The following is a 26,972-nucleotide window of genomic DNA, read 5'->3' as shown; positions in this document are numbered from 1 at the left end:
CAGCCAATCAGCAGCTTCACCTGTCCCAAGCTTCGGTCCAATGGAAGGTTCCCTAGAGCATCCTCCTTTGGCCCGCCCCTTCCGGCCCAATCGCACGCGGCGATTGGGGTTTCGAGCGAGGGTTTTGGCAAGGAAGGCGGCCAATGGAGGGGAAATAATCGCGCTCCGGGTCCTCCTCCTCCTGCCGTGGTCCCCGCCCCTTTCCTTCTCGCCTCATCCCCCGTTACCTTGGAACCTGCTGTAAATATCCCGGGACGCGCGACATGGTGGCGGCGCGGCCCCTTTAAGCTGAGCCTCGGCAACCGTCTGGCTCGTGCAAGGGGGTCGAGGAGGCAGGTAAAGCCGGGGCGGGCCGAGGGGCGGGAGGGGGCTGCCTGCGCCTGTTTTTCTTCGGATATATTATTACCCCCCCCCTTCTCCTCCGTCTAACTCTTGAGTGTTGTCAAAAGGCAGCAGTGCAAAAATAAAAAAGCAACAAGGCAAAAAATCCCTATAAAACACCACCTCCCTTCCTTCCTCTTTTGCCAAATGTTTCCCAAAGGCTTAAAGCACCTTAGTGCGAGTGGGCGCAAAATAAATCTTTTTGCACTAGAGGAAAGCAAAGGTTTTTGACTCCATTACAGACAGACAGACAGACAGACAGACAGACAGACACACACACACACACACACACACACACACAGAGAGAGAGAGAGAGAGAGAGAGAGAGAGAGAGAGAGAGAGAGTATATATACTGTCTGGATTAGGCTGCTAAAATGAAGAAGAAAAGCTAAAAAGCAAGCCGCAAGTCTTAAGTGTAAATTCTGGTGCTGAAAACGCACCCCATGACTCCTAACGTGCTCAGAGGCACCCTGCTCTTTGAATTGCAAGCTGCAGGGCGTTGATATCTGGTTGGTAAAACTTGAGGTCCGGGGGGGGGGATACAATGTGTAGGACTAACAAGCCTGAACACAACACACCCCTGCTGCTGGAACTTAACAGGTTTGTTGTAGTATATGTGCTTTCATGGACCCTAGCCCGCTTGCTTCATTTAAAGCAAAGGGTCTGCTGGTTTCTCTTTAAGGTTTCCAGACTCAGAAGAGAGCAGGGCAATTAAAGGCACAGAAGTCCTCTCCTCTATTGAGTCTGGCAACCCTAGATGTGGGATGAAGACATAAATATTTGGAAGCACATCTGGTGAAGTGGGTGCCAGTCCTTATTTCCATAGTAAAGTTTGTTGGTCCTTAGGGTGCCTCTTTGTTTATTCTTTGTTTGCTGCCACAAACCAACACCTCCATCCCCTTTGGGAACTTGGAGATCTGTGAATAGTATTTTCATTTAATGAAGCAGGACTTCCTTCATGAGTAGACATGCATAGAATTGCACTGTTTATTTCTTATCTTGCCTATATCAGGGCTGGGGGGTTGAATCTCTTGTGTTTCATGGCCTCCTGTTCGCCACGTTTGCAACTCTTTTATCTCTATGTGTGTATTTCCGCACAAGCCAACTGAGCATATAACACTTAATGCTTGGGCAGTGTTCACAAAAGCCTATTTCTAGTTTATGAAAAGTTCCACCGCAATAATAGCGCAGTCCTATGCATGTTTATTCAGAAGTAATTCCCACTATGTTCAATAGGCACTACTCCCTTGTAAGTCCATTTAAGATTTTCAGCTGAAGACTGTTAGTTTTTAAGATATCCTAAGATGCTTGGCTGTTTTCATTTAATCTCTGAACATAAAACCTCTCTACCCCTGCCCACCCCACCCCCACCATTCCAAAACTAGTAACTGTGGTAAACTTAAAACCTGCCTGTCTTCGTAACTCTTTTATTACTTTGTGGACAGGTCAATTAGGTACACAAGGTTCAGTACTCCAGAATACATAGAAGCTGTACATTTTTGCTGGCACAGTTATTTGAGGTCTGATTACTAGAGAGCAGGTGTGTTAACCATTCATAGGCAGACATTCATGGCACCTATGGTGCAATCCTAAACACATATGCTAAGGAGGAAGGCCAACTGAACACAGTGGCACATAATTCCAAGTAAACATGGATTAGATTCACTGGTAATGATGTAAGGAACTGTGCATATTTAGATACAGTACTGCTATTTCATAACTTTCTTGTCGAAGCATATAACTAGATTCCCAAGTGTGGATTGTTTATATTGTTAACCATGATGCCATGGATCCCTTGTTTATTTACCACAAAGCAACGTATCTTCTTCTGTCACATTCTGTCAGATACTGGCCGGTATGTATACATATGTTGCAGAATACTAAAATACTTGTCAAACATTAAAAAAAAGATACATAGAATAAACATAAAATGAAACAAAATGTTTTCAAGCATGTTCATCCAGCAACAATAATAAAAAGGACAAATCCTATCTTGCCTTTGACCCTCCAGATGTCACTGGACTACAGTTCCTGTTGGCTGGGGCTCATGAAAGTTGGGAGTCGGGCAGCATCTAGAGGGCTGCTGGCTCCCCACCCAAATTATTCCAGGAAAACACGGTCTTGTTCCCAGCTTGCATTCGCCATTGAGCTTTCTTCCATTATTTATGTATGTGAGGTGTTTCTGCTTTGGTCACTATCATTCATATGCACTCGCTGCCATTAGTGACCATTAGATGTGATGAAATAAAATCTGCACCTCATTGCAAGAATTCTTTGTAATCCCTTGCTGTGCCATCCGTCCAATCCTCATACTGCTAAGCTAAGTTGAAGCCCTACTGAAATAAATGGAGTTTGCATTGGAGTAACAGTCTGAGAATTACAGTGTTACATCAATGTCACACAATTACAGTGTGAAATCCTCAACTGGGGAGGAGGCATTGATTTTTGATGGGTCAAAATTGAAGGCTGAGGCTGTGATCCCTAAGCATACTTGTCAAGAAATAAGTTCAATTGAATGTAGTGGGAATTACTTTCAAGTAAACAAAGTAAAGCTACAAGTCAGCTTTGCTCATCATTGACATCCTGTACTGCAACTTCCTGAAGGAAGAGACTTGGAGTGCCTCATGTTCTCTGTACCTGTGAACATGCATTAGAAAATGAAACCTATGAGGAAAATGGAGATATTAGTTTAATAAGGCCAAAAATAGCCCTTCATGGCTTTTATCAACTATATTGTACTGTTGTTACTTCTATAGACTTAATTTCAGTACATGCATATTACTTGCAAGTAAGTCTGTAAATGACTGGAATTTTGAACAATGTTATCGAAATTGCCAAGGAAATGCAGATAACCTTGAGGATTTAACTTGCGTGTGCTGAAATTAAAATGACTTCATAATTAAATGAAAGTGTTCCATGATAGTTAAAGGCGATGGACCAAGAAGTTTCTTAATTATAAAAGTCCTCATACTTGCTGAAGTAACTCATATTTCAAAGCAATTCATTAGCCTCTAAAATGAACAGTACTTCTTTAGGATGATGAAATTGCTTACAAGTTGGCAGGGTACCAAGCTGGGCAAAACTTGGCAGATAATATTCTGGATTTCAAACGGAAAAGAAACCTGTTCCTAATTTATAAAATCCACAATTGTATTGAGTTTGCAAGGACCCTCAACGACCCTTTACCTTTACACTGGTAAATCTGCCTGTAACGCCACAGTTGTGTAACAGCAGTGTTTGTTTTGTTTTGTGTTGCTGTTGGGTTTGGATGCTCTGCTGCTGTTTGTTTTGTCTTAGGACTAGAAGGATACTTTGACAAAATATCACTTGGACTACTTTGTTAATAACTTCTCGAGCCCAATTTCCTTGATGTTATATTTTTCTGTATGCTCCCCTTTGAAAAATGTAGCAAAAATAGCAAAATTATGTGGGAGCACAGCAGTGGATTGGAAACATGTATTTTCATCATAGCATTTTCTGTCACCTGTAAGATTCTGACAGCTGGCGATTTTCTTTTTAACATTTAATACTCAGTTCAGTTTCATTTCCACATTGACCATATATGGTGTGTTTGTATGTATACATATGCATAGACAGTCATCAGGGTAACCAAAGTCAAATAATATTTCTGATCAATTCGTTCAGTTGCAAAATATGCATATATTAAATGCCCCCCAATATTGATCGCTTTCTTTTCTACCTATAACTGATTGCATCTTGATTTAGTCTTTCAGTCACACAGATCTTGCTGCCAGCATAATTTTCAAGCTAAAGATTGCATTTGTAACCCCACTCCCAAATTAAAATAAATCACAAGCTTAAGTAATGAGGAGAAGGGGGAAATGCAGGATTGTCCTAGTACTATTAAAAAACCTTTCCTTAGCTATCAGAATATTCTCATCTATATCTTTGTTTCCAAAGGCTTATCCAGCCACAGGTGACATTTTATTTATTTTTGTTTCATTGATGCTGCATTTAATGGTTCTTATTATTTTAATCATTTTCCATCCTTTGAGTATGTTAATGTTGGGGAAAATACTAATCAATGTGTTTGAACTAAGAATAGTACTTTTAAATTTGCTTGGAGATACTCATTGACTATTTCTGTAGTCTCTCAAACTGCATTTGAAAATTCAGTTTAAATAATTCATTATAATCTTACCATATCAACTGAACAAGGCATACTGTATTTATATACAGGAGTGTGGATATTCACCTACCGGTAATTAGATTAAAATGTGTTTTTCATATTGAAAAAAATGCTTCTTTTCAATGAAAACACCAATAACATATTAAAATTGAAATCTCTGCCTATTCTTTTCTGCATAATGTACTCACTGAGAAGGAAATTCTCATTTCTACCACTTTGTTTTCCCTAATAAGTGTTTCTTATCAAAATTCCACTGAAAAGGCACAGAGGTTGGGCTAATCAAACTACAGTACATATTCTGGAGTAGTTCCAAGGACCTCAATAGGATTTTAGTGATTAAATGGGTTCTGGATCATAGCCAGGATGTGTGGGAGGCTAGGAAGGTGACTCCTGCAGTTACAGGCTAGGGTCATATGTAGCATGAAATGGTTCATATCCATGGAAATGAATGGAATGCTAGTTAAGGAGTTCATAACAATAGGAACTTTGAATCCTCTTGCCCTAGGGAATGAAAATAGGCCCTTGAGAGTGAGTGGACCCAGGAGCCACGTGGGAGATCCAACTTCTATCCAAAGGAATAAAGTTATGAAGAGAAAAGGATTCATAAAGTTGTAGGTTCAGACAGTTGTAAGTATTTTGAGGTTGATTTCATTAGAAGACTCAGTGAAATTTTATAGAATGGTTACTAAAATCATTAATAGGCTGGAGTTCCTTTCCTACAAACCTCTGAATCATTTTGTTCAAATGACAAAGTTTTTCAATAAGATCTTGAACAATATAGAGACATTTTTTTATCATCATCATAATCATCATTGTACCCCACCCATCTGACTGGGTTGCCCCAGGCACTCTGGGTGGCTTCCAGCATATACAAAAACATAACGAAACATTAAACATTAGAAAGCTTCCCTATACAGGCCTGCCTTCAGATGTCTTCTAAAGGCTGTATAGGTACTTACCTCCTTGACATCTGATGGGAGGGCATTCTAAAGGCCCCACTGGAATTTAGGGTTGAATCAAGTAGGTGGATCAAGTAGAAGATTTTGAATTTGGGAGGGTTAATTTCTTTTTTAAAAAAAAATTGTGTTCTTTAGTTGTTGTAAGCCACTTTGAGACCCACATGGTTAAAAGCAGGATACATTTTTTAAAAAAAAAATGCATGGACATAGGAAGCTGCTTATAATGAATCAAACCCCTGCTCCATTTCTTCAGAGTTTAACACCTGAGCCTACCCTGGGAAATAATTATATCACATAATCTGTTTTTTTTCTTTTTTTCTAAATATGTTTATTAGATTTTAACAAGAAATACAGAAAAAATAGGAAAAAGCATACAAAACCACTTTGTCCATTATTATTCCCCCAAATTCTTCACATTTTAAAAAACGATTAAAAATAGAAAAAAATAAAAAATACAGCAATTAAAAAGAAAAATGAAAAAAAGATACATTAACATCATTCTAAATCTTCTGAACTAGTCCTTTCTGACTTCCTCACTTCCCCTTCTTGAGTTATTATTAAAATACTTCTCGCAGTTTCCAAATCTAACTTCACATTCTTTTTTTCTAAATCTTTACTTCTTCATTGCTATTAACCATTCTTATTATATTTTAACTTCTTTATTACTAACGTCCTCTCTCCAAAATTACTATTCTCTTATCACATAACATTCTGGTCCCCATGGCGCATTAAACTATAGTTGATGTTTAACTATGGCCTAACGTGAAGGATCAGAATGCTGATGCACACTGCACGAAAGCTCCCACTTTGCTCCTCCTCTTCCTTGCCATGTTGCCCTGGGAGCAGCATACCGCAAGCCTTATGATGCCCAAATCCAGGCTCCTGGTGCTTTCCATGATCTTAGGCAGCTTTTTAAACGTATTAGACAAGTTTAGGAGAAATCAGGTGACAGCTTTTAGCCACAATAGCTAAATGAAGCCTCCATATTCCAAGGTGCCGTACTCTGAGAACATACAGGGCAAAACCATCACCTGCAGGCCTGGCTTGTGATCTCTGTACACCATAGCTGCCAAGTTATCCCTTTTTTAAAGGGATTTTCCCTTATGCTGAATAGGCTTCCTCGCGAGAAAAGGGAAAACTTGGCAGCTATGCTGTACACATCACTGGCAATTGTAGGAAACAAATGCTTGATTTCAGCCAGGTATGGGGAACCTGTCGCCCTCCTGCTGTTGCTGGACTGTGGGGGGTAGATGGGAGTTGTAGTCCAGCAATGAATATAAAGGCCCCACGCCTAGCCTAGATTCACCTTTTGTTGTTGTTGATAGGTTTGCTATTATAACGGTAGGGAAAGTATTCAGAATATTAAAATATCTGATTGCCACAATCTTAAATAGTATCTTATGTAGAGCTTGAAAATGTTTGATGATTCTGAAATCAAAATACTTCCAATTTTTATAAATTAATGGTTGATGAACAGATGGGTTCTTCTGCTCTGGTTTCCTTGTTTGTTTCCTTGTTTATTTAAACAATCCAGATACCATACCTTTTAAATTACAGTCATACCTCGGTTTAAGTACACCTCGGTTTGAGTACTTTCCGTCTGGAACGGATTAATCCACTTTCCATTACATTCAATGGGAAAGTTCTCTTCACATTAAGTACGATTCAGGTTAAGTACGGACTTCCAGAACCAATTACACTTATACTTCGGGTTAAGTACCCTTCAGGTTGAGTACTCCGCGGACCCGTCTGGAACGCGTTAATCCATTTTCCATTACTTTCAATGGGATAGTTCGCTTCAGGTTAAGTATGCTTCAGGTTGAGTACTCCGTGGACCGTCTGGAACGGATTAATCCACTTTCCATTACTTTCAATGGGATAGTTCGCTTCAGGTTAAGTACAGACTTCCGGGACCAATTGTGTACTTAAACCGAGGTACCACGGTATTTTGTTTTCAAGTGATGTAATGCGCTACTTCAAACTTTTAAATTTTTTTTTGTCTCCTCTGCCATGTTACCAAGAATGTCAAAAGTGTACATATTTGACAGCAGCTTTTAATGAACAAGCCAAAACTGCACTTCTCTGATACACACAAACACTAATTTCAGTGTTGGGTGCATAAATAGTTAGCTACGTTTTTTTCAAATTGTTTTGTCTGTTATAAATATGTGTTTGTGGCAGGTGGGTTGTTGTTTTGTTGTTTTTGTTTTAACTATGTATTTGTGCTTTTACCTTGTATTTTTATCTTGTGAACCACCCTGAGATCTTTTGATGAAGGGCAGTATTTAATTCTACAGTAATAAATAAATAAATAAAACAAACAAACAAACAAAAAAATATTACAAAATGGAATGCTAAATCACTTCCATTCCCCTCTCTGAATTCAGAAACAAACATACATTCCAGAAAACTACTGATTGCCGAAGGGAGAGCCGGCAACCCTTCTTCTGAATGTAGGGTAATGATGTATTGGCAAGCAGCCAGCCAGCATTTCCAATGTGACTCTGTGAGCCATCTTCTGGCAAGATGAATATTCCTTGAGGAAAGGTCTTGGACATTATTTTTATTTAGAATGGGGGAGAGAGGAAGGAGTCTCGATTCTGGACCCAACAGAAAATCAGACAGTGATAAAAGCAGCAACTCTTACTATTCTGATGAGGATTCTTCTCACGGCTCTGACCACTCGCCAACGATAAGCACCCAGTCTACAAACGCTGGAGAAAAAAGCAATAAATCACAGACTTTGAAAAGCCTCGCACATTACCAAGGTAAGTGGTAGGTAAAATATGATTTCTAAACTACACTGCAGTCCTAAACATTTGCGAAGTAAAATAAGCTTTGCTGTACCTTTCCTCCTTGTGTAAGCATAGGAATTGTATATATGACTGTAGGTCAAACCGTGCTCTATTATCTATAGTCTTCTATTTTTCATATTGTGGATTTATAAAAAGTTTTTATTTTCAATAAGAATGAAAAAGAAAAGAGTTTTCTGTCAGTGGCGGGATCCTGCAGCTCCACAAGTTCTAAATGAGCAATTGGAACCTAGTTCTTCCCTCATCTTGCTGAGGCATTTGCTTAGCAGAGAGCTGTTCTGGCACCGTTCTCCTTCCTTTCCACTACACAGTTTTTGGTCTGACTCGCTCAGTTGTTGTGCTCTGTTGAGCAGCCAGGCTCTGTTTATGGCTGTGTAGAATCCATTTGGTGCTTCTCTGCTGTTGGAAGGTATTTGACAGGAGGCAATTTTTGGCAATTCCCTTCTCCCCTGCAACCCAACCTCGCTTGCCCAATATCTTCTCCAGAAAGTTGGAGGACTTTGGAGCAGATTTGGGGCAGATTTGGGAGCAGATTTGGAGCAGATTTCGGGGGGCGGGGGCCTGGATGAATCTCTGAAAACTTCCTTCTACACCTTCCATCAGTAGAGGCACAACAGTAGGATATTACCCACTCTCGAGGTGATTTGCTGGGATCAAAACACCTATAATACTTTTAGAATAGACCTCCAGAAGTAAATGATTGAAAGTTTGCTAAACTAGTTTTGCTATACAGTGAGGAATTATTTCATTTTCTCTGGAAATAGAGCGGAAATTATGTGTTTAATGTCTTAGGAGTGGTACAGAACTTTTGTTGCCTATTACTAAGGGACATGCCTTTAACATGCCTGCTCTTGTGAGAGCTCTTGTGTGTCTTAGAAATATAGCGGTGGGTTGTTGATTTTCTTTGTAATGCCAACATCTTTTGTTGCAGGCACTAAGCAAATTGCCTCTAAATATGCGCCCAGCAAAAGAGGGATCCACTGGGGGTTTCGCTCCCAGAGCCTCAACAGGGATTCTCCTGCCAAAGATATTAGCCTTGTTACAAAGAGAGTTCTTTCTGCCAGGTTGCTGAAAATCAACGAGCTCCGTAATGAGCTGACGGAACTGCATGTCAAGCTCGACGAGCTTCAGAAAGAGAACAGGGCGCTCAAGCGGCTTCAGTACAGGCACGAGAAAGCCCTGCATAAGTTTGAAGACACTGAAAACGAAATCTCTCAGCTCCTGGCCCGGCACAGTGACGAGATGAGGATACTGAGGGAGCGCTTGAGACGATCTCAAGAAAGAGAACAAACGACGGAGCGGAAACTCAGGGCTTCGGAGGAGGAGCTGTACAAGGCCAAAAGCAATTTGCAAAAATTGAGAAGGCTTGCTGAAGACAGGCACCTTCCGGAACGCGATGAGCTGGCTAAGAAGCTGGCTTTAGCAGAAAACAGGCTGGATGACACTGAGAAGAGAATTAAGGTAGGGAACCGGGGCCGGGGGGGGGGGGGGAGACACTCAAACTACTTTTTACCATTCTTAAGAAATTTCTCATTGTATAGGATTGCGTATATAGAAATAGCAAAGCCGTTGTTGGCAAAAGGTATAGCGGGGGGAGGGGGGGAAATGCAATGTATAAATAAAGACAGTAAATGCTAATTTCACCAATGCTTATGCTCCACCAATCATTAATGCTATTGTTATTCATTAAGTCTTAAAATCCCAATGACTGCATTCCTATATACATGTACCTGGGAATAATATTCCAATGTACTCAGTTACTTCTAAATATTTATTTATTTTTAAAGTAGGTACCATATGTATAGGACTGCATAATAGATAAAGGGAACCCCTCTATCCATCTTTCCATTTTATTTACTGGGTTGGATCCTAAGATCCTGTGAGCAGAGTTCCCCTCATGATGTGACTCACCCAGTGCTTGATACTGGAAGACAGAGAGGCATTTTTTTGCCAGTTGTCCATCTTCCCCCATCCTTGTGTCCCCACCCCACCCCCCAAAAAAACTTTCTCTGGTTTTGGAGTCCTCTGGAACACAATGAAGGATGGGCAGCTGGCTAAAATTCTTTCCCCACCTTCGCTCTGTAGATGCCTTCAGTGAATCAAAGGTCCCTTCCATTCATGAAAGTGCCCCTTCGATGAACACAATGACACCTTTGGATCTGACATTAATTGTTAAATTAAAGATTTAAACAAAGTATAATTTTACAAAAGCTTAATTAAAGGGATAAGCAAAGTCTTTGAAGATATGTTGGTTTCCTGCTGCTGCTTTTTATGATGATGATTAAATTACTGCTGATAGTTTGTTTCATTTCGTTGTCAGGATTTTTTCCCTTCTGTTCTATATTTTTATGCATAAACTGCCCTGAGTTTGATTTTTCTCACAGGAAAACAGGGTGAAAATGTCGAGATAAATAAAATATAAGTAAAATGAAATAACATACCACTTTGTAAAATAAATAGCCAAGATTCCTTGCACTACCATGAAGATTGGTGTTGAGGAAGGTCCTGTCCCCCCATCTCTCATTAAATAATTATTTCAGGTTGAAAAATTAACAGACATTTGGAGAAATTGGTATTTCTGATATATTCAATCGTAGGACTTGGAGAAGAACCTTGACCTCAGTAATAGTAGTTTCCAAAGACAATTGCATTCTGAGAAAAAGAAATTATGTGATGCCCAGGAAGAAAATAAAGTTCTCCAAGAGGAAGTCCAACGGCTAGGTCAAAAATTAAAGGTAAAAACTGCAACTTTTCTTGAATAGAACAGCCTTAGCACATGATTTTCCAGGACTGAGATAGACCCACTGGTGGCCTGGGAGTTGCATCAGGACTGCACAATGGTAGTATTTTGAGTTTTAACCAAATTGATAGCGGGTTATGCATTTGAACGATGTGATATTTTTTCCAAAACATCCCATAGCACAGAATATGCCTGTAGAGACGAAGTTAGTACTCCACAGTAATGGCAGTCTAAATAAGCTGCAGAGAATCTGCCTGGGCACTCCAGACACGACTGAATGTAGAGACCTCCGATCCACTCTTTCAAAATTTGCCACCATTGGTGACTACAGCTAAACAGATTACAAAGTTGCTGTAAAAAAGGTAAAGGTAAAGGGACCCCTGACCATTAGGTCCAGTCATGACCAACTCTGGGGTTGCGGTGCTCATCTCGCGTTAGTGGCCGAGGAAGCCGGCGTACAGCTTCCAGGTCATGTGGCCAGCATGACAAAGCCGCTTCTGGCGAACCAGAGCAGCACACGGAAACGCCATTTACCTTCCTGCTGTTGCAGTACTTATTTATCTACTTGCACTTTGATGTGCTTTCGAACTGCTAGATTGGCAGGAGCTGGGACCGAGCAACGGGAGCTCACCCCGTCGTGGGGATTCAAACCGCCGACCTTCTGATCCGCAAGCCCTAGACTCTGTGGTTTAACCCACAGCACCACCTGCATCCCACAAAGTTGCTGTACTATGCTAAAAAAAGGGTCATTGCTTCGGGGCATCGCTCAGCAGCTTGCATTCTACCCAAGCACATGGAGAAAAGCTTGCCAGAGCATTCCACAGAAGTGTTTGTGTGTCATTATGCACCCTGCTCATGTGACTCCCATTGTCATAACTGTGACTGCAGCATTCATGAACAGGATTTGAGTGTTTCTCAAGTGCTGAGTGAATAAGTTTGCAGTGGCAACTCCATTTAGGGGGCTGCAGTGAGTGAATTCCTAAAACCATTCTTGTATTTCATAGTTGTATGTTTCTTCCTGGAAGTACTGTAAACATTTTGCAAGATGAATGTTGTCGTTTCAATATGACTTGGATCTGGAGTTGCATCAACAATTATACTTTGGCTAGTGCTGCATAAATAAAATTATGTAAAATAAAATAAGAATAAGAATATTATTATTATTGAATGCTCTCCCATCAGATGTCAAGGAGACAAGTAGCTATACTACCTTTAGAAGACACCTGAAGGCAGCCCTGTATAGGGACGTTTTAATGTTTAATGTTTTGTTATGCTTTTATATATGTTGGAAGCCACCCAGAGTGGCTAGGGCAACCCATTCAGTTGGGTAGGGTACAAATTGTTGTTGTTGTTGTTGTTGTATTGTCCATTATAGGCAAATTTGCTCATTTTACACCTCCAGTTGCTTCTTCATTGTATGCCAGGAGGTAAAGCGCATCGTAAAGCAAGACTTGCAAAATAATTGTTATAGAGGCAGGAAAGCAAATATTTTTAGTACATAACTTTTTTGAAGATGGTATCTAGAAATTCTGTAATACAAGGAAAGTGAAGAAGTGTTTCTGATTAGCCTTTTGACAATTTACTTCACATTTTTTTATTAGGAAAAAGAAAGAGAACTGGATGCAAAAAATATATATGCTAATCGGATGTTAAAAGTTTCACCCAAAAAAGATGTTGATTCTGCACCAAGGAAAAAAGGTAAACACTTTCTGGAAAGTTTTATAAGCAAATCTAATGGCCAAGCTGAGTTTCAGTGGTCATATCAGTCAATAATGATCAACGCCTGGAATTTTGACCCCACAATTTATCCTTTCAATGTTTAGGTGTTGTTTTTTAATCAAAATGATATTTATCCTGAAGTTGAACAATTAAAAATTCAAGGAATGTCATTGTCTGGCAAGTATATACTTAAAAGGAGAATGAAGTCTAGAGTTGTAATGAATGAGATGGGCTGTGACACATCAAGAGGTTTGAGTTTTGAATACATTGGTTTTGATAGGGAATGAAAACTACCCTCCAAATATACTTTCCCCCTTTATAGCTCCAAATTCCATTATACATTTTCTAATAGGTGGGCTTTGAGTTCTATCCAGTGGTGTTGCTCATCTAAGGGTTTCGTCAGTGGGGCAGTGAGAGAACCAACTTTTGGTGATTCCTCCTTCCCCCGCAAAACCCTTCACCTGCCCTGAAATCTGCCCTGGAGGGTTCCCCAACACACTACAGCAGATTTTTGGGAGAGGGGGAGGGGGAATACTTGAAAATTGCTTTCCTTATTCCACAGACCGAAGCCTGACTATCAGGTTAGTACAGTCGTACCTTGGATCCTGAACGCCTTGGTACTCGGATGTTTTGGCTCCTGAACGCCGCAAACCTGGAAGTGAGTGTTCTGGTTTGCAAATGTTCTTTTGTTACCCAAACGTCCGATGGGGCTTCTGCAGCTTCCTGTTGGCTGCAGGAGCTTCCTGCAGTCAATCAGAAGCTGTGCTTTGGTCTGGACTTCCAGAACGGATTCCATTCTACTTACAAGGTACAACTGTATATGTTTAGGACCTTCAGACGACTAAGGAAACACTAGCCTTCATGTTAGACTGTTTAAAATTAAATCTATTTTAAAAAGTGATGTGAATTGAGCATTCATTTATTTACAGCTTCTAATAAGAATACTAAACGAGAACTACAGATAACAAAAGGAGTCCAGACTACTGGATGCTTTTCTCCAGTAGAATTTCCTCAACCACCAGACTTTCTTTCTGATGGAATACCAGAGGAAAAGGAAGATGACGCACATCTCAGAATGGTGAGTTTAGCCCTCGTTTTGCAAATCACTGTTCTCAGTGCAATGAGGATAAGTTCCTAAAGGGTGGTTGAAAATGAGCCTTGTTATCCTTTGTACCTGGGGTGAAAGTAAGGCAGACTGAAAGTATGAGCTTGTGTGAGCTTGTTAGTAAGAGGACTCCCAAACAGTGTAAAGGACAAATTCAGGAGTGGTCCAATCTCCAAGGGTCACATGCTAGTGGTGGTCGTGGCCAAAAGGGGCTGTGCCCTCTCATAGACATGCCCCATGCATACAGCTCACAGCATACATTTCCCCTCACACACATGCAGGCACAGAGGCCTCTCTCTCATGCACACACCACACACATCTCCATCCCATCACTGGGCTCAGAGAAGATGTTTAAACTTCTGCTCTCTGCCCAGCACTGAGCTGAAGAAGGAAGATTGGAGCTGGCTGACCACTTTAAAAGCCTTGTGCCGGGGGGGGGGGGGCTCATCCAGCTTGTGGATTGTGCGTTCAGCACCCTTACACTGATTTTTTTGGGGGGGGGAATAATCATAATTGAATGTTTGGATTAGATGTAATCCTCTGCCTTGTTTCTGAAGAAATGCCCTGGAGTTCACAGGTTTTTGCCCCCCCCCAACTCCCCCAAAAAACCATTTTCATGTGTAATCCAGATCCTGAAAATGTTATGACTGCCATCAGGATGTTGTACAATGGGATTGAGGAGAACATGGGTGGGGAAGCAAAAAGGGATGGACAGAGCAGAACTGCATATTAGAGAACAGAAAAGGAAAGAGAGACTGTCCCATCTCTTTTTCCCCCATAGGCTCTTAAGTGTACCATGTCAGTGTTTGAATTCTCATTTCAAAACTGACTCCAGGAGCAATGAGCTGGAGCTGTTTTATGCTTTTAAAAAAAACACTGCTGTATATTTTGACGATATAGTGGTATATAATTATATAAATTAGTGCTGTGAGCAAGTCCAGTGATAAGTGAGTGGAGGATTTGCCCTGAAGAAACAGTAGGTTTGGGGAAAAGTCGAACAGTCTTTTATTTGTTGATGTCTTTTATTTGTTCTGAGGATCAGGCTCTGTACGGCCATGATATGATGCCAAATCTTCCATTAGTGGAAATTAATATAAGGCCATTGAATCAACTGGCTATAGCATATCCTTTTCCAAATATCTTTTTAAAAATAATAATAATAATAATAATAATAATAATAATAATAATAATAATCCTTCAGGCAGCATTCACCTAACCAGACCTGTCATCAGAAGCCCTGCACAAGGACTTCCGCTTGTGCAATGGGACTTCCCCCCTTGCCCCCGTGCCCTAAAAATTGGCTTTGCAAGGGCACACAAGGGGAAGGGGTCCTGTTTGATCAGGCACGCCTGCACGGATGTAACAACGGGAAGAATGTGGCGTTATATTCCACCCTTCAATTCTATATTTAAAACTTCCTTCAGGAACAGTCAATTAAAGACTGGAAAGAACAAGCAGAACGCTTCAAGGAAGAGCAGAGCAGAGAAAGAGAGGAAAGACTGAAAAGTGATCAGGAGCTGCAGGCATTGGAAGAGAGAGCCAAGAAACTAAGAGATGGTAAGGAAATGCACTTAAATTTGCAACCTGGGGTTGCCATCCTATCCACTTTCTGTGAACTGAACAAGACTTACTACTTACTCTGAGTAAACATGTACAGGATTGCACTTTCTTTTAGTAGGCAGGATATTAATTCATATGTGAAACACTTCATGCTAATAAGCATAGGAAAATTTATTTTTCTTGAAGAAAATAAAACGTGTGATTCTTAGTATTTATTGGCTGTGCTGCTTGTGAAAAGATTATGGGCTGCGTTCAAAATAGTGCTCTTTGCAGATGGAACAACATACGCCGTGCAGTGGGACTTGTTTTTCCTCTCCCCTGCCCCCTGCATGTCTTCCAAATCTGTTCCGGTCTATTCTTTGAGGTAGATTTGTGGACAACACAGAGTACATACAAGGAGGAGGGAGCCCTATTGTACCAGCAGAAGTCATTCCGCCCACACATTTTTTTAGCCCTGTTCCTTCTCAGATTATACTGAGAGAGTTCTCATCTTCTGCATTTATTTAAAGGGACCCCTGACCATTAGGTCCAGTCGTGACCCACTCTGGGGTTGCGGCACTTGTCTCACCTTATTGGCCGAGGGAGCCGGCGTGCAGCTTCCAGGTCATGTGGCCAGCATGACAAAGCCACTTCTGGTGAACCAGAGCAGCACACGGAAACGCCATATACCTTCCCGCTGTAGCTGTACCTATTTATCTACTTGCACTTTGACGTGCTTTCAAACTGCTAGGTTGGCAGGAGCTGGGGCCGAGCAACGGGAGGTCACCCCGTCGCGGGGATTTGAACCGCCAACCTTCTGATCGGCAAGCCCTAGGCTCAGTGGTTTAACCCACAGCGCCACCCGCTGTCCCATTTATTTTTGAAATTTATTTATTTATTTAAAGGAGTGCAAAAAGGTAAATAAACATGCCATTAACATTTTGTTTTTTCATTTCATAAAAGAATTGTCCTTTGGAATTATATTTCCTTTTAGAAAGGATAGTGTTAAGCTTCAATACAGGAAACTTGTATTTTTGGTGCATTTTGGAGGGGTGTTTTTATCAACAGTGACAGGTGAGTTGTTTCAGTACCAACACATTCTTGGTTACTGCATTTCTGGAACAATTTTGCTCCAGTTTTCAGTTTATGTGTGCACAATGCCACTGAGGTCAAACCTGAGAAATGTGTGCAGAACCAAATGCAATTATTGGTTGTGGAAGGTTATCAGACATGGGGAAGCCCATGTACAGTATGTTCCCCGTACCTGCTGTGTCATGACACATGGGCCCAAGCATGTTTAACTAAACATGGGGTTCAAAACTCACTGCACGCTTCTCAAAAATCGACCAAAACTCCAGTAAAAAAGTAGAGCTCAGGGGGCGGAAATGGTGAGCTTTATATGATGTTAAGTTTTCAAGCAGAAATAGTTTCCTGCTTGGCAGGGGGTTGGACTGGATGGCCCTTGTGGTCTCTTCCATGTGGTCTGTATGATTCTATGATAGTATTTCACCAGGTTCACAGACTTCAGAGTAAATAAAGTTGTATTTACATTTGGACTCTGAACTCTCATCAGCCCCAGCCAGCATTGACAATGGTCAGAGATGTTGGGAGTTGGAATCCAACAATTTCTGCAGGGCCACAGGCTTCCCAACCCTGAGTTGTAAGGATAGTTGTAGATCATTTTCAAAACCTTGATGGTGACAACATCAATCAAAACTGAGCTTTATATAATTGTTTGAACTCAAAAGGAAATGGAATTCTGTAAAATAAGCAAGGACGCCTTGGGTTATTTAGAAACCAAGAAGGTGTTTCATTGTAAGTCATCCACAAAGGTGACTAACATAATAATATATCATACTAAGTCAATGTTGTTGATGCTTTAACCCACAGAATGGGAAAAGGAAGAATCTGAGAGAAAAAAGAGGGAAAATAGTCTTCTGCTGGAAAAAGAAGAAAAAGCAAAAATGGAGACAGACATCTATAGTTTGGGAAATGGGATGCAAAATAATGAAAGCGAAGAAGAGGAAAGACGGAAGGCAATCCTGCTTTCTAAGATGTATGAAATTGACAAGGAAACACAGATCAATATAAAAGTTACTTCACAGGAGCACACTTCGGAGATGGTAACTATGCCATATTCCTTGGAAAAAAGTAAGAGGCCATACCAGAGCTCAGAAGCAACTGAGAAATTATTCAATGGTTTTCTGGACTATGGCCAGCACAATACAGCTATGAAAGGGGAAATCCAGAAACAGCAAAATATAGAGACCACAAGCCCAAGCACCGATTTGACATTTGGTTGCTATGTACCTTCTTTTGGGAAAGTATCGGGGAGGCCAAGTTGGGCTAATCAAAAAAACGACTTCCTTGACGAACCCACTAAGGAGGACTTGGGTCTCCACACGAAGAGAGATAAAAAGTCCAACTTAATGGAGCAGCTGTTTGGAAGTGGCGCCAACACCATCACTCCACCTAAGAAAAACGATTTGGGTACTTTCCGACAAGACAGCGGCCCAAACAACGGTTTCCAGGATAAAGGCTCCACGGTCAATGTAAAAGATGACGGCGATCATTTCTTCAGCGAAGGGAAAAACTTCAACCCCAAAAGGCACCGACTGCAGCACACAGCAAGCAGACCAGCAGTGAAGGCTTTTGATTACTTGGAAGACGAGATTGAGGAAGTACTGTTGCATTGATTATATTCTGGGAAAGTCCGTATGTGTAAAAGAGTACGTGTATTTAATGCGCTATTTATAGTTTTTAAAACTTTTCAGATATCGTTATAAATATGATGTGACTGAAAATATATACGTGGGGGAAATTGGGATATGTGGCCTGATGTGTCATCAAGAATGCAGCTTTTTTTATCTAGGGTGCCCTAAGCAATTGAAAGTGGTGACTGATGTAGGTATACCAATCTGTCGGGTTTCTTAGCATGGTCCTACCCAGTCTATTCAGTCTTCTCTGCCCGCCCACCTTCATCATAATCTCCCCGTCTTCTCTAGATATTTTCCATCCTTCACTTTTAAATGCACACAGCTTGGTGGCACAGTGAGTCAGGGTGCTTCTGCGTGACATCATTAGGGGATACATTTTGCATGTGGCCTCAAGAAGAAATAGCTGAAATTCCTTCCTTTCCCCCCCTAGTAAGAAAGTAGTTTCCATTGCTACTCTTCTTTACATTTTCTGTCTAGGGCAAGATAAAAGCTACAAATGGCTTTAACCAGTTCTGAGGGCAATTTTAATCCTCCACCTGCACCATCAGGGAAGGGAGTCTCTACTATCGGGTGTCTCCCAAGTAGTATAGTTTCAATACAGTGGAGGTTAAATGCAAACATTTTTGTTAAACTAAGAAATGAGAACAGTTCAAACGAGACGGCATATTATGATGACTTTTCAACCCATCAGCTCGTTCACCTGGTCTTGCGAAATAAGCCTAGATATTAAGAAAAGCAATACCAAGGCTATTTTACTTATAATAGAAGGGAATCTGATGTTGCCATTCAGTCAAATTGAATGTAGGACTTCATGGGACTCCAGATAATTTTGTAATTTCTCTGAGAAAATGGTTTAATGGTGAAGTGAAAAAGCATTGCCACATTTTAGGTTAACCTAGCACTTGCTTAATTTGTCCTCAGCTACACTGCAGTATATCACACCAATCCCATTAACAAGCCTTCTCTGTTGTAAATGGGTTGCAGATTGCAGCCACGAGCGCAGTCCACTTAATGAAGTGGACTTGTCCAACACAACCTTCTACAGTTGTTCTTAGAGGATTTATTAAATATTGTCTGATGTGATATCCAGTGGTGGCTGTCGGCGGATGGAAGAGAATTAATGGAACTGCAGTACCCAGCTCTCTTCCTAAATCTGTTCCAGAGGGTCCTCCAACCTCCCTGGAGCAGACTTCAAGAGGCCACTGAAAGGGGTACAGGTGACTGCTGAAAATTGCTTCTGTCCTTTTTCTGTGAACAGATTCTTTTCCATCAACAGGCAGTTAGCCTGCAATGCCATAATGAAAAATACTATAATATTTGAGCAAATTAATTGGATTTGTTTTAATACTTAGTTTTTGTTCACTTTAAAAACTTTAATGTAAGACATAACTGGGAATGTTTATATGAGACTTATGAAGATCTAGTGCTATGGCTGGTAAAAATGTACATTTGGCTGTGTCACTTAGTTTTAATTGCAGTTCTTTGGTTGTGTAAAATGCTCAGTTCATACTACTTATATGGAACGTTTTGAATAGGAAGCAATCTAAAAACATCAGCAAAAGAATTGATTAGCAGTAGTCCAGATCTCAACTTAAATATATCTGTTGGACTTGCACTATTGTCTAGCTGAAGCGAATCACCAACTTCACCTTTTGGGGCTGTTTTTATTTTTGCTATAGACAATTGTCCCAGTCTAGAGAACATAGTTGAGTTGGGTCAGATCCACATAAAGTGCAAAGAGCTGTTGAAAGATGAAAAATAGCTTGTTCACTTTGGTGTGCATGTAGAAGTCTGCCACCCTAAAGCTTTTGACCTCTTTAGGACTGCCAGAGGCCTTATGAGCACTTGGAGTTGAGTCTCCTAGCGATGATAAGGAGGATGCTTCAGTCTCTGATGGCAACTGTTGATTAGGAGAGAGGGACAGAGACTAAAACTAGTTGCCTCTGTGGCCCCGCTCCCCTTGCATGCATACATCTAAACAGGTAACTCAAGCTGTCAGTGACTTTGTTGTGGCAAGAGATATTGAATACGTACAAACACACGAAAGGAATACTGGTGTTCCAGGATGAGGTTAAAGGCAATGCAAAGAAGACAAACACACTATCATTTGCTGCAGAATCAAATTAGGAAACAATTCCACAATGAGAAACATGGTCCATTTGGGTCATGGCTATTATGCTATGTAGCTACCAGTTGCCATTTTCGTTTTTGCTGGCTAACCTGGATTTTTTAGAGATGCCATATTTGCTTGACGCAAGTCGTGCGTCCATACAGCTCCAAAGTACCCTTCGGTTTTTGCCAATCTCCTCAGTTACTAGTTTAGTTGCCAGGCTTTTTGAAACCTTGTGGGAAAGGCCACAGTGGATTTTTGGGGCAGTGCAAATAGCTATTGTGGAGGTTTGATTTTAGTATTCTGCTTTGCGATATAGATGGAGCTTGACCATTTCAAAGTTTCCAGTCAGAATCTCAGCAGACTCCATCTTGACATTTGTTTGTGATCCGCCTGTGGGAGCTGGTGGGAACTTTTGACAAGTGTTTCGCTGTGGTCTTTCATGTGTCACCTGTTGGTACCCCGTTGTGCAGCAGCTTCAGGGTCCCAACAGCTGATGTGTGGCCTGTAGCCTTGAGAGGGAGCTTCTTAGCACTGAAAACCTTTGCATTTTTAATGCAACACTAAAGGGCGATAATGTTTTTTCCTTGTAATATAAAACTAAGCATTTTTATGATTCAGAAGAATATAGTATGTATTTTAAAAGAATTGTTTTAGAGCTAATGCTATGAAAATATTACCATCTGTACTGATTTTTAATATCTATTTATTATGTAATGTTCAATTTGTTTTTATAACTTTATATTTTGTGTCAAAAGTTCCACCTTGAAATAATGCTTGGGGTTTTGTTTTTTTAAACAGAATGATTTATATTAAAATATTTCTGTGATGGGTTTGTGTAGATCATATCTGTTTCAAAAAAAAAGTGTTTAGACCTCTCCATACCTTTTCCACCTTATCCAAAGATTGGGATGAGTTACATTAAGACTTTATGTTAATAACAATCCTATGTGATCAGGATGATACAGTGTGAAGCGCCAACATTCTACTTCCAACACTGATTGTCTCTGACATCTTTTAATTCTACTAATGAGACAATTTTTCACTGAAGGAGCATATATCCTAAGATTCCTTTCACCACACATGGGATACTAATTGGTTGCAGAGGTATGAAAGGTAAGCTCATGCTTAAAATGCCAACATAGCATAGCTCTCAAAAGTCAAAATTCTGACTTCAGAAATAGCTGTGTGCCATATTTTGTTCATTTTCTAATGGCACTTATTAGAAGACAATATCATTTCACTTTTATTGACCCTCTTTATTCCTAACACAAAGCTTCTAAGAGGCACAGAACATAGAAACTTCCGTTTTTCTCCAGACCATATGTATCCTTCCAATAAAATTATTTATTTCAGTCAGTAATAAGATCTGAGTGATATCTGTACAAAAAAACAAAAACAAGCAAGCCGTCCTTCAGTACTATTGTCAGCTGGCTACTAGCATGTTGCTAGGATACACACTGTAGATTTGATTAACTGCAGTTTGCATGAGAAATCCATCCACATATTTGTTTCGCGTTAATATAGCTCTCAATGGTACATATATTTAGAAAGAAGTAGTTATTTATATTGAGTTTTTTGTTTTTTTAGCTGTACCATTTCCGTATCTGACGTTTCTCAAAGCCTTTGCAAAATGAACGCTAACAGCAACTGTTGGCTCAGCCAGTTAAAATGTGCTTACTCCACCCTAGTTGTGGGAGAGTGGGACCCAGGTTATTCCAATGAGGAATACGCCTGTGGGGAATCCAGCACTGGGAACAATCAATAAGAAAATCTCCTTCCCAATAAAGTTCAAACTGCTTCCAGTGGTGGACTAGACATTCAGCCTTGTATCTTCTGTCCTTGCACATGTGTCAGGACCTGCATGTACTAAGCAATGTTTGCAGATTCCAATAAGGGTTAACAGATCTTATGAAATGTTTCACAGAATCATGGAATTGTAGAGTTGGAAGGGACCCCGAATCTTTTGCCCAACATGGGGCTCTAACCCAAGCACCCCCAAACTTTGACCCTCCAGCTGTTTTGGACTACAATTCCCATCTTCCCCGACCGCTGGTCCTTTTAGCTAGGGATCATGGGAGTTGTAGGCCAAAACAGCTGGAAGGCCGCAGTTTGGGGATGCCTGCTCTAACCCATGACCCTGAGATTAGTAAGAGTCTCATGCTCTACCAACTGAGCTATCCCAGCAGGATGGTGAATTTTCTACACAGGTGAATTTGTGATTTGATTCAAAGACCTGTTTGATGTTCACTCTTCTTGAGGAGTTTCATTCCGTTTGGAGTGCAGATCCTAGAGGGTGGTGATGGGTGTCTTTTTGGAATCATCATGTGGCCAGCTTTTTTATTATTGTTGGAGAAGGCTGACCTGTAAAGTAAAGAGACAAACTCAAGCCTGCAAATACATACCCAAAGTGGGTGCAGGCTTGTTCTTCGTAACAAAGTTTACCAGGTACAGCAGCTCAGTTGACCAGGCCTCATAACAAAGGGTGCAGTTGCAGAGTCACTTTTAACTACCACAACTCTATAAATAAATGGTTTGTTTAAATGACATCTTGGCCAAAAAAAATTGTATATGATTTTGAGGCACAATTTTATGCACCACACTCTGGCATCAGAACTCTCCCCCAATCACCTCCCTTTCTGATAACTCACCAGAATTTCTGGTGACAAAAAATAAGTCATTTGGGGAATAAAACATTCCCTAAAAATGAATTAATTGCCAATGTGAAGCTCATCTTTCCTTTCTTTAAATAAATTGCACACCTTAGTACGTAATATGACTGGTTAAATGGTGAGGAGAGTCTGTTTCATTCCACCAACTTGAAATGATCTGGAATATTTTCCATAATGGTGTCTCTTTCTAATTTCTAGCCTATGACTGTTATTTTCCTGGACAAGGAATTGGAACGGAAAAAGCTGTTAATGGACTGTAATCAAACAGAATTCCTTTAGAGGGCACTATTTTACTTCCACAGAGTTGTACGAAACTGCTGATATGAGTAAGATTTAGCCTGCATGGCTAGATATTTAGAGTGTATGTAGTCTTAAAAAGAGAGAGAGCATGGTTTTTAAAAATTAGGCATGCATTATGTCATGTCTCGTGGACCTCTAGAAAATGCAATCGCTAGTGGTCTATCACATGTTATGTCATTCATAAATAGAGTTCTCACTTTTGCTAGGCTTCTCCCTTAGGGCTGATTCCCACTTCATCGCCAGAGTGAAAAATGTCTACAATGCCCATTCATTGTATTGCTCTTTAAAATATATCCAGCAATATTTGAGGCCCAATCCATCTAGGGGGTGCTGCAGGGCATTGCAACTGTGATGTATTGAATTAAGCAGAACAGAAGGCATGAGGCAGGGGGTGCTGAATTCTGGCCTTGCACAAGGTGCCACTGAAATTTGAAATGCCAAACTCCGTCCCTGCACCATGGAGTTGTTTCAGAAAATGCCTAGTTTCTCTTGGTGCTATACGGAGCATCCCCTTGTCACCAAAGATTGCATGCTTAAGTCTTGCTCGTCATATCATAGGTTCTCTTTGCAGATTGATCAAATAGTAGTTGTGGCCATCAAAACACACCAAGCTGGTGTTGCCAGTGACTTGGGCCATGAGACAAAAGCGTTGTTCTTACATTTTTTATTTAAAAAAATCAGCTTCTTAGATACGGAAGAACTATTTAGTCTTCCCACACACACACTGAAAAATATAATTTCCAAATGTCAAAAAATAAATTGAGCAATAAATTAGGGGGAAAATCTAACATAGTGAGACAAAGGTCCTAATGCCCTCCTATCCTTCTCCTTAGTGAGTAGTTTTATGCTTGGAAGTTGACACCTGAGGGGCAAATACAGCCCCAGTGCCGATGTCTAAAATCGTCAGTCAAAATTTTGTTCCAAGCCTTCATAGAGCTTGGCAGCTCTGTAGTTTTGCATTCCAAAAACCAAACAGCAGCATCGAAACAGCATTATTTTGTCTTTGCCTTATCAACAACATCCTTTATATTTGGAAATTCCAATCGCTTTCCCAGATGCAAACTGGGTAAACATTTCCCCCTGGAAGCAGAATAATCGTAAGAGAAGAAAACGGGGCCGGGCTGAGAGAAGGAACTGGTGCAAGAATTTTAACTAGGCTAAAATTTCAAACAATTCTCTGCCTCACTGGAGAAACTGAGAAGTCGGTCTCCATCTCCCATCCAGTATTCCGGCTCGTATGCCAAAGATTCTGTCACGTGTCGGCAGCCATCAGCTCTTAGCCATGCTGAAGAAAAAGTGTGAGCCAAATGTGAGTTTTTCTGTGGCACGTGGGCATGCTGCCAAGGTACTAATGAAGGCTCATTCCAAGGAGAATTGTCGGCCTTTTATTGTACTGTTTTTTTTCAGTCTTCCACCTACACAAAGGCTACAGCTCATTTGGTTCCATTCTGCTGTTGGGTATTGTAAGAAAAGAGAGAGTGGCGGCTCCCTTTGTGACATGACAAGATCCCTTCCGGCTTTCTTTAAAATAAAAAATAAAAAACTCACCTGAACTTTGGGTTGAAGGCATCTTTCTGCCTTCAAATGTTAATCCATTTATTACTCTGAACTCTTTCATGCCCGCAAAGTATTATTTAATTCAAGACTGAAAAAAGAACCTGCTGTCCCTGCTACATTTTCAGGAAACTCCACAGGACCTCAGGGGCAAAATACAGCTGAAGATGACACAAGCTTCTATACACCAGATTGGTCTGTTTGTTCAGCTGGTACCCAATTGGCACCGCCTTTCCAGAGTCTCAGGAAACCCCCAGCAGATATAGCCAAGGAAACTGCCTTATATTGACCATCTTGCTCAGTACTGTCCTCATGGATTGGCAGTGGCTCCCAAGGGTCACAGGCAGGGTTCTCAAACCTACTTGGAGATGCCAGGCATTGAACCCAGGACATTCTACATGCAGAGCAGATGATCTGCCACTTCTCTTGACTTCTGGCTTTGGAGCCCTACCAAGAAAAGCATCTGCGCCGACAGCAGAAAAGCACAGCAATTCCGTTCTGTTTGCCTAATTGCACTTTAACTTGCCCTTTTTCTTTATAGGGATTGGGAAGCAATTCCATCCATTCTGACATATGTGTCCACTGCTCTCCCATGTAGCCTGACCATAAATGATGTCAACCACCCCACCCACCCCGGATTAGAAAATGCCATTTCTTTTCTAGAGATGTCATTGAGATCGGATGCGGTGATTTGGGGGTCCGATTTTGGTTTGACATTTTTAACCAAATAGTTCAGGTCCCATCATGAAAATTATCAGAATAACAACTTGTGTTTTGTTTAAGGATTTAGGGGAGCCATATCTGAAGGAGCTAGGATTGCAAGTCATGTGGTAAAAATGAGATTTAACTGAGGTTCTACCAGCTGGAATGTCAGATCAGATACAGTAGTAAGTTGTGTTTGTGGTGTGATTCATCCTACCCCCTATGTAAGCTTTTTTGGTAACCATTGTTTCTTGTTCTGAAAGCTGTCTAAACACTCCTTCTGCTTCTCGATACAAAATTGCTATAGTGCATGTCTAAAAGTGTCCTAATAGAATTGTCTTTCCCACCACTTTTTCTAGACGTTTTAAAGAGGTGTGTGACACAACAGCTTCTGTGGAACATTATCCTGATTTCCATATAGGTATGACTGTAGAACAGAGAATAATGGCACCAAGGATTTGATGTTTCAGTCTGGGAAAATATATAAATACAATGCAGACACATAAAACTTCATTATTGCTGGAACCAGTTTATCATCCCCTCAAATTGAATTTATTAGTGACCATCATTTGCATTAAAGGGCAAAGAGCTTTAACACTAGGCCATTCGCTGTGATCACCAAAGTGATCTGAACTAAAAAATAATCCTTTATAGTGGTTATATTGTTATGTAGATATACTGATACCTTTGTCTAGGGAACAGGGCACCTCATACGAATAACTCATAGGAATGTATTGTTAGATGTCACAGTTCCATACAAGAAGACCTGCCAGGAGTATAATGTGTATTTTAATGTTTGTGTACATTACTGTTCACTCTGCCTCCAGCACACTCCTACTGCTGGTGTTTGAAACAGCGTACACGACATTAGCCGCAAGCTATATCTATCCTGGAGTTTTGTGAAAAATACTGACGTGCTTCCTATCGAACCGGCTTCCATCCCATTTGAAAACATAAGCCACATTCACTTTGCAGTTAAGTTGTGGACGGTGTGCACATTTGAGACAGATGTTGCCCCAAAGCAGATGGCTGCACAGGTGACAGGTTCACTCACAAATAGGAGCTCGGAGGGGGGGGGTTGCAGGTGTGGGGGAACCAAACAGGTAATGCACATTGGGTGAAGACCTCTCTGACCTCTCTCTGGTGCACACAGTAACATGCAAATGCAATTTGAAATGCACTAGTTGGGGGGGGGGGGAAGAGACAGTCCTGCTGGGTTTTAAGATGCTAATTTGTACAAAGCCAAACAGGAGGAAGTTCTTTCAAATCCTTTTGCTGGTCTTTGATTTTCATGCCGCCATCCTTTGAGCAAATGAGCCAAAATAATCTGGGCTTTCACCGAAATAGAGTTGACAAGTGGGAACTGCAACATAATGTTCCAGTATGGAGGACTCAGTTTAGCATTTCAGCCAGCCATGCCATTTTTGCAGAACACTCCATTTTTCCTCCCTGCCCCCATTTTCCTACCCTACCCAGCAGCCACCGAGTATTCTGTGCCCGATGAGTATGCT

At 40.8% G+C, this 26,972-nt stretch overlaps 1 protein-coding gene across 3 annotated transcripts; it reads left to right on the top strand.

The window, feature by feature from the left end:
- Positions 1 to 200: 200 nt before the first annotated feature.
- Positions 201 to 22,731, top strand: LCA5 (lebercilin LCA5). 3 transcript variants are annotated; one of them, XM_035109544.2, is made up of 9 exons: positions 201 to 336; positions 5,037 to 5,158; positions 7,878 to 8,258; positions 9,235 to 9,764; positions 10,901 to 11,038; positions 12,645 to 12,741; positions 13,692 to 13,840; positions 15,292 to 15,424; positions 17,297 to 22,731. In XM_035109544.2, the coding sequence occupies exons 3-9, from the start codon at positions 8,063 to 8,065 to the stop codon at positions 18,100 to 18,102; spliced, it is 2,049 nt and encodes a 682-aa protein (XP_034965435.2). In that variant the 5' UTR covers positions 201 to 336; positions 5,037 to 5,158; positions 7,878 to 8,062; the 3' UTR covers positions 18,103 to 22,731. The 3 variants fall into 3 exon arrangements, with proteins under 3 accessions (XP_034965435.2, XP_034965436.2, XP_060128540.1); XM_035109545.2 differs by lacking the exon at positions 5,037 to 5,158; XM_060272557.1 differs by lacking the exon at positions 201 to 336 and having other exon boundaries at positions 363 to 8,258.
- Positions 22,732 to 26,972: the final 4,241 nt, after the last annotated feature.

This window comes from Zootoca vivipara, chromosome 3 (assembly GCF_963506605.1).
Source record: "Zootoca vivipara chromosome 3, rZooViv1.1, whole genome shotgun sequence".
Lineage (NCBI taxonomy): Eukaryota > Metazoa > Chordata > Lepidosauria > Squamata > Lacertidae > Zootoca > Zootoca vivipara.
This window is presented reverse-complemented; position numbering and strand designations above follow the sequence as displayed.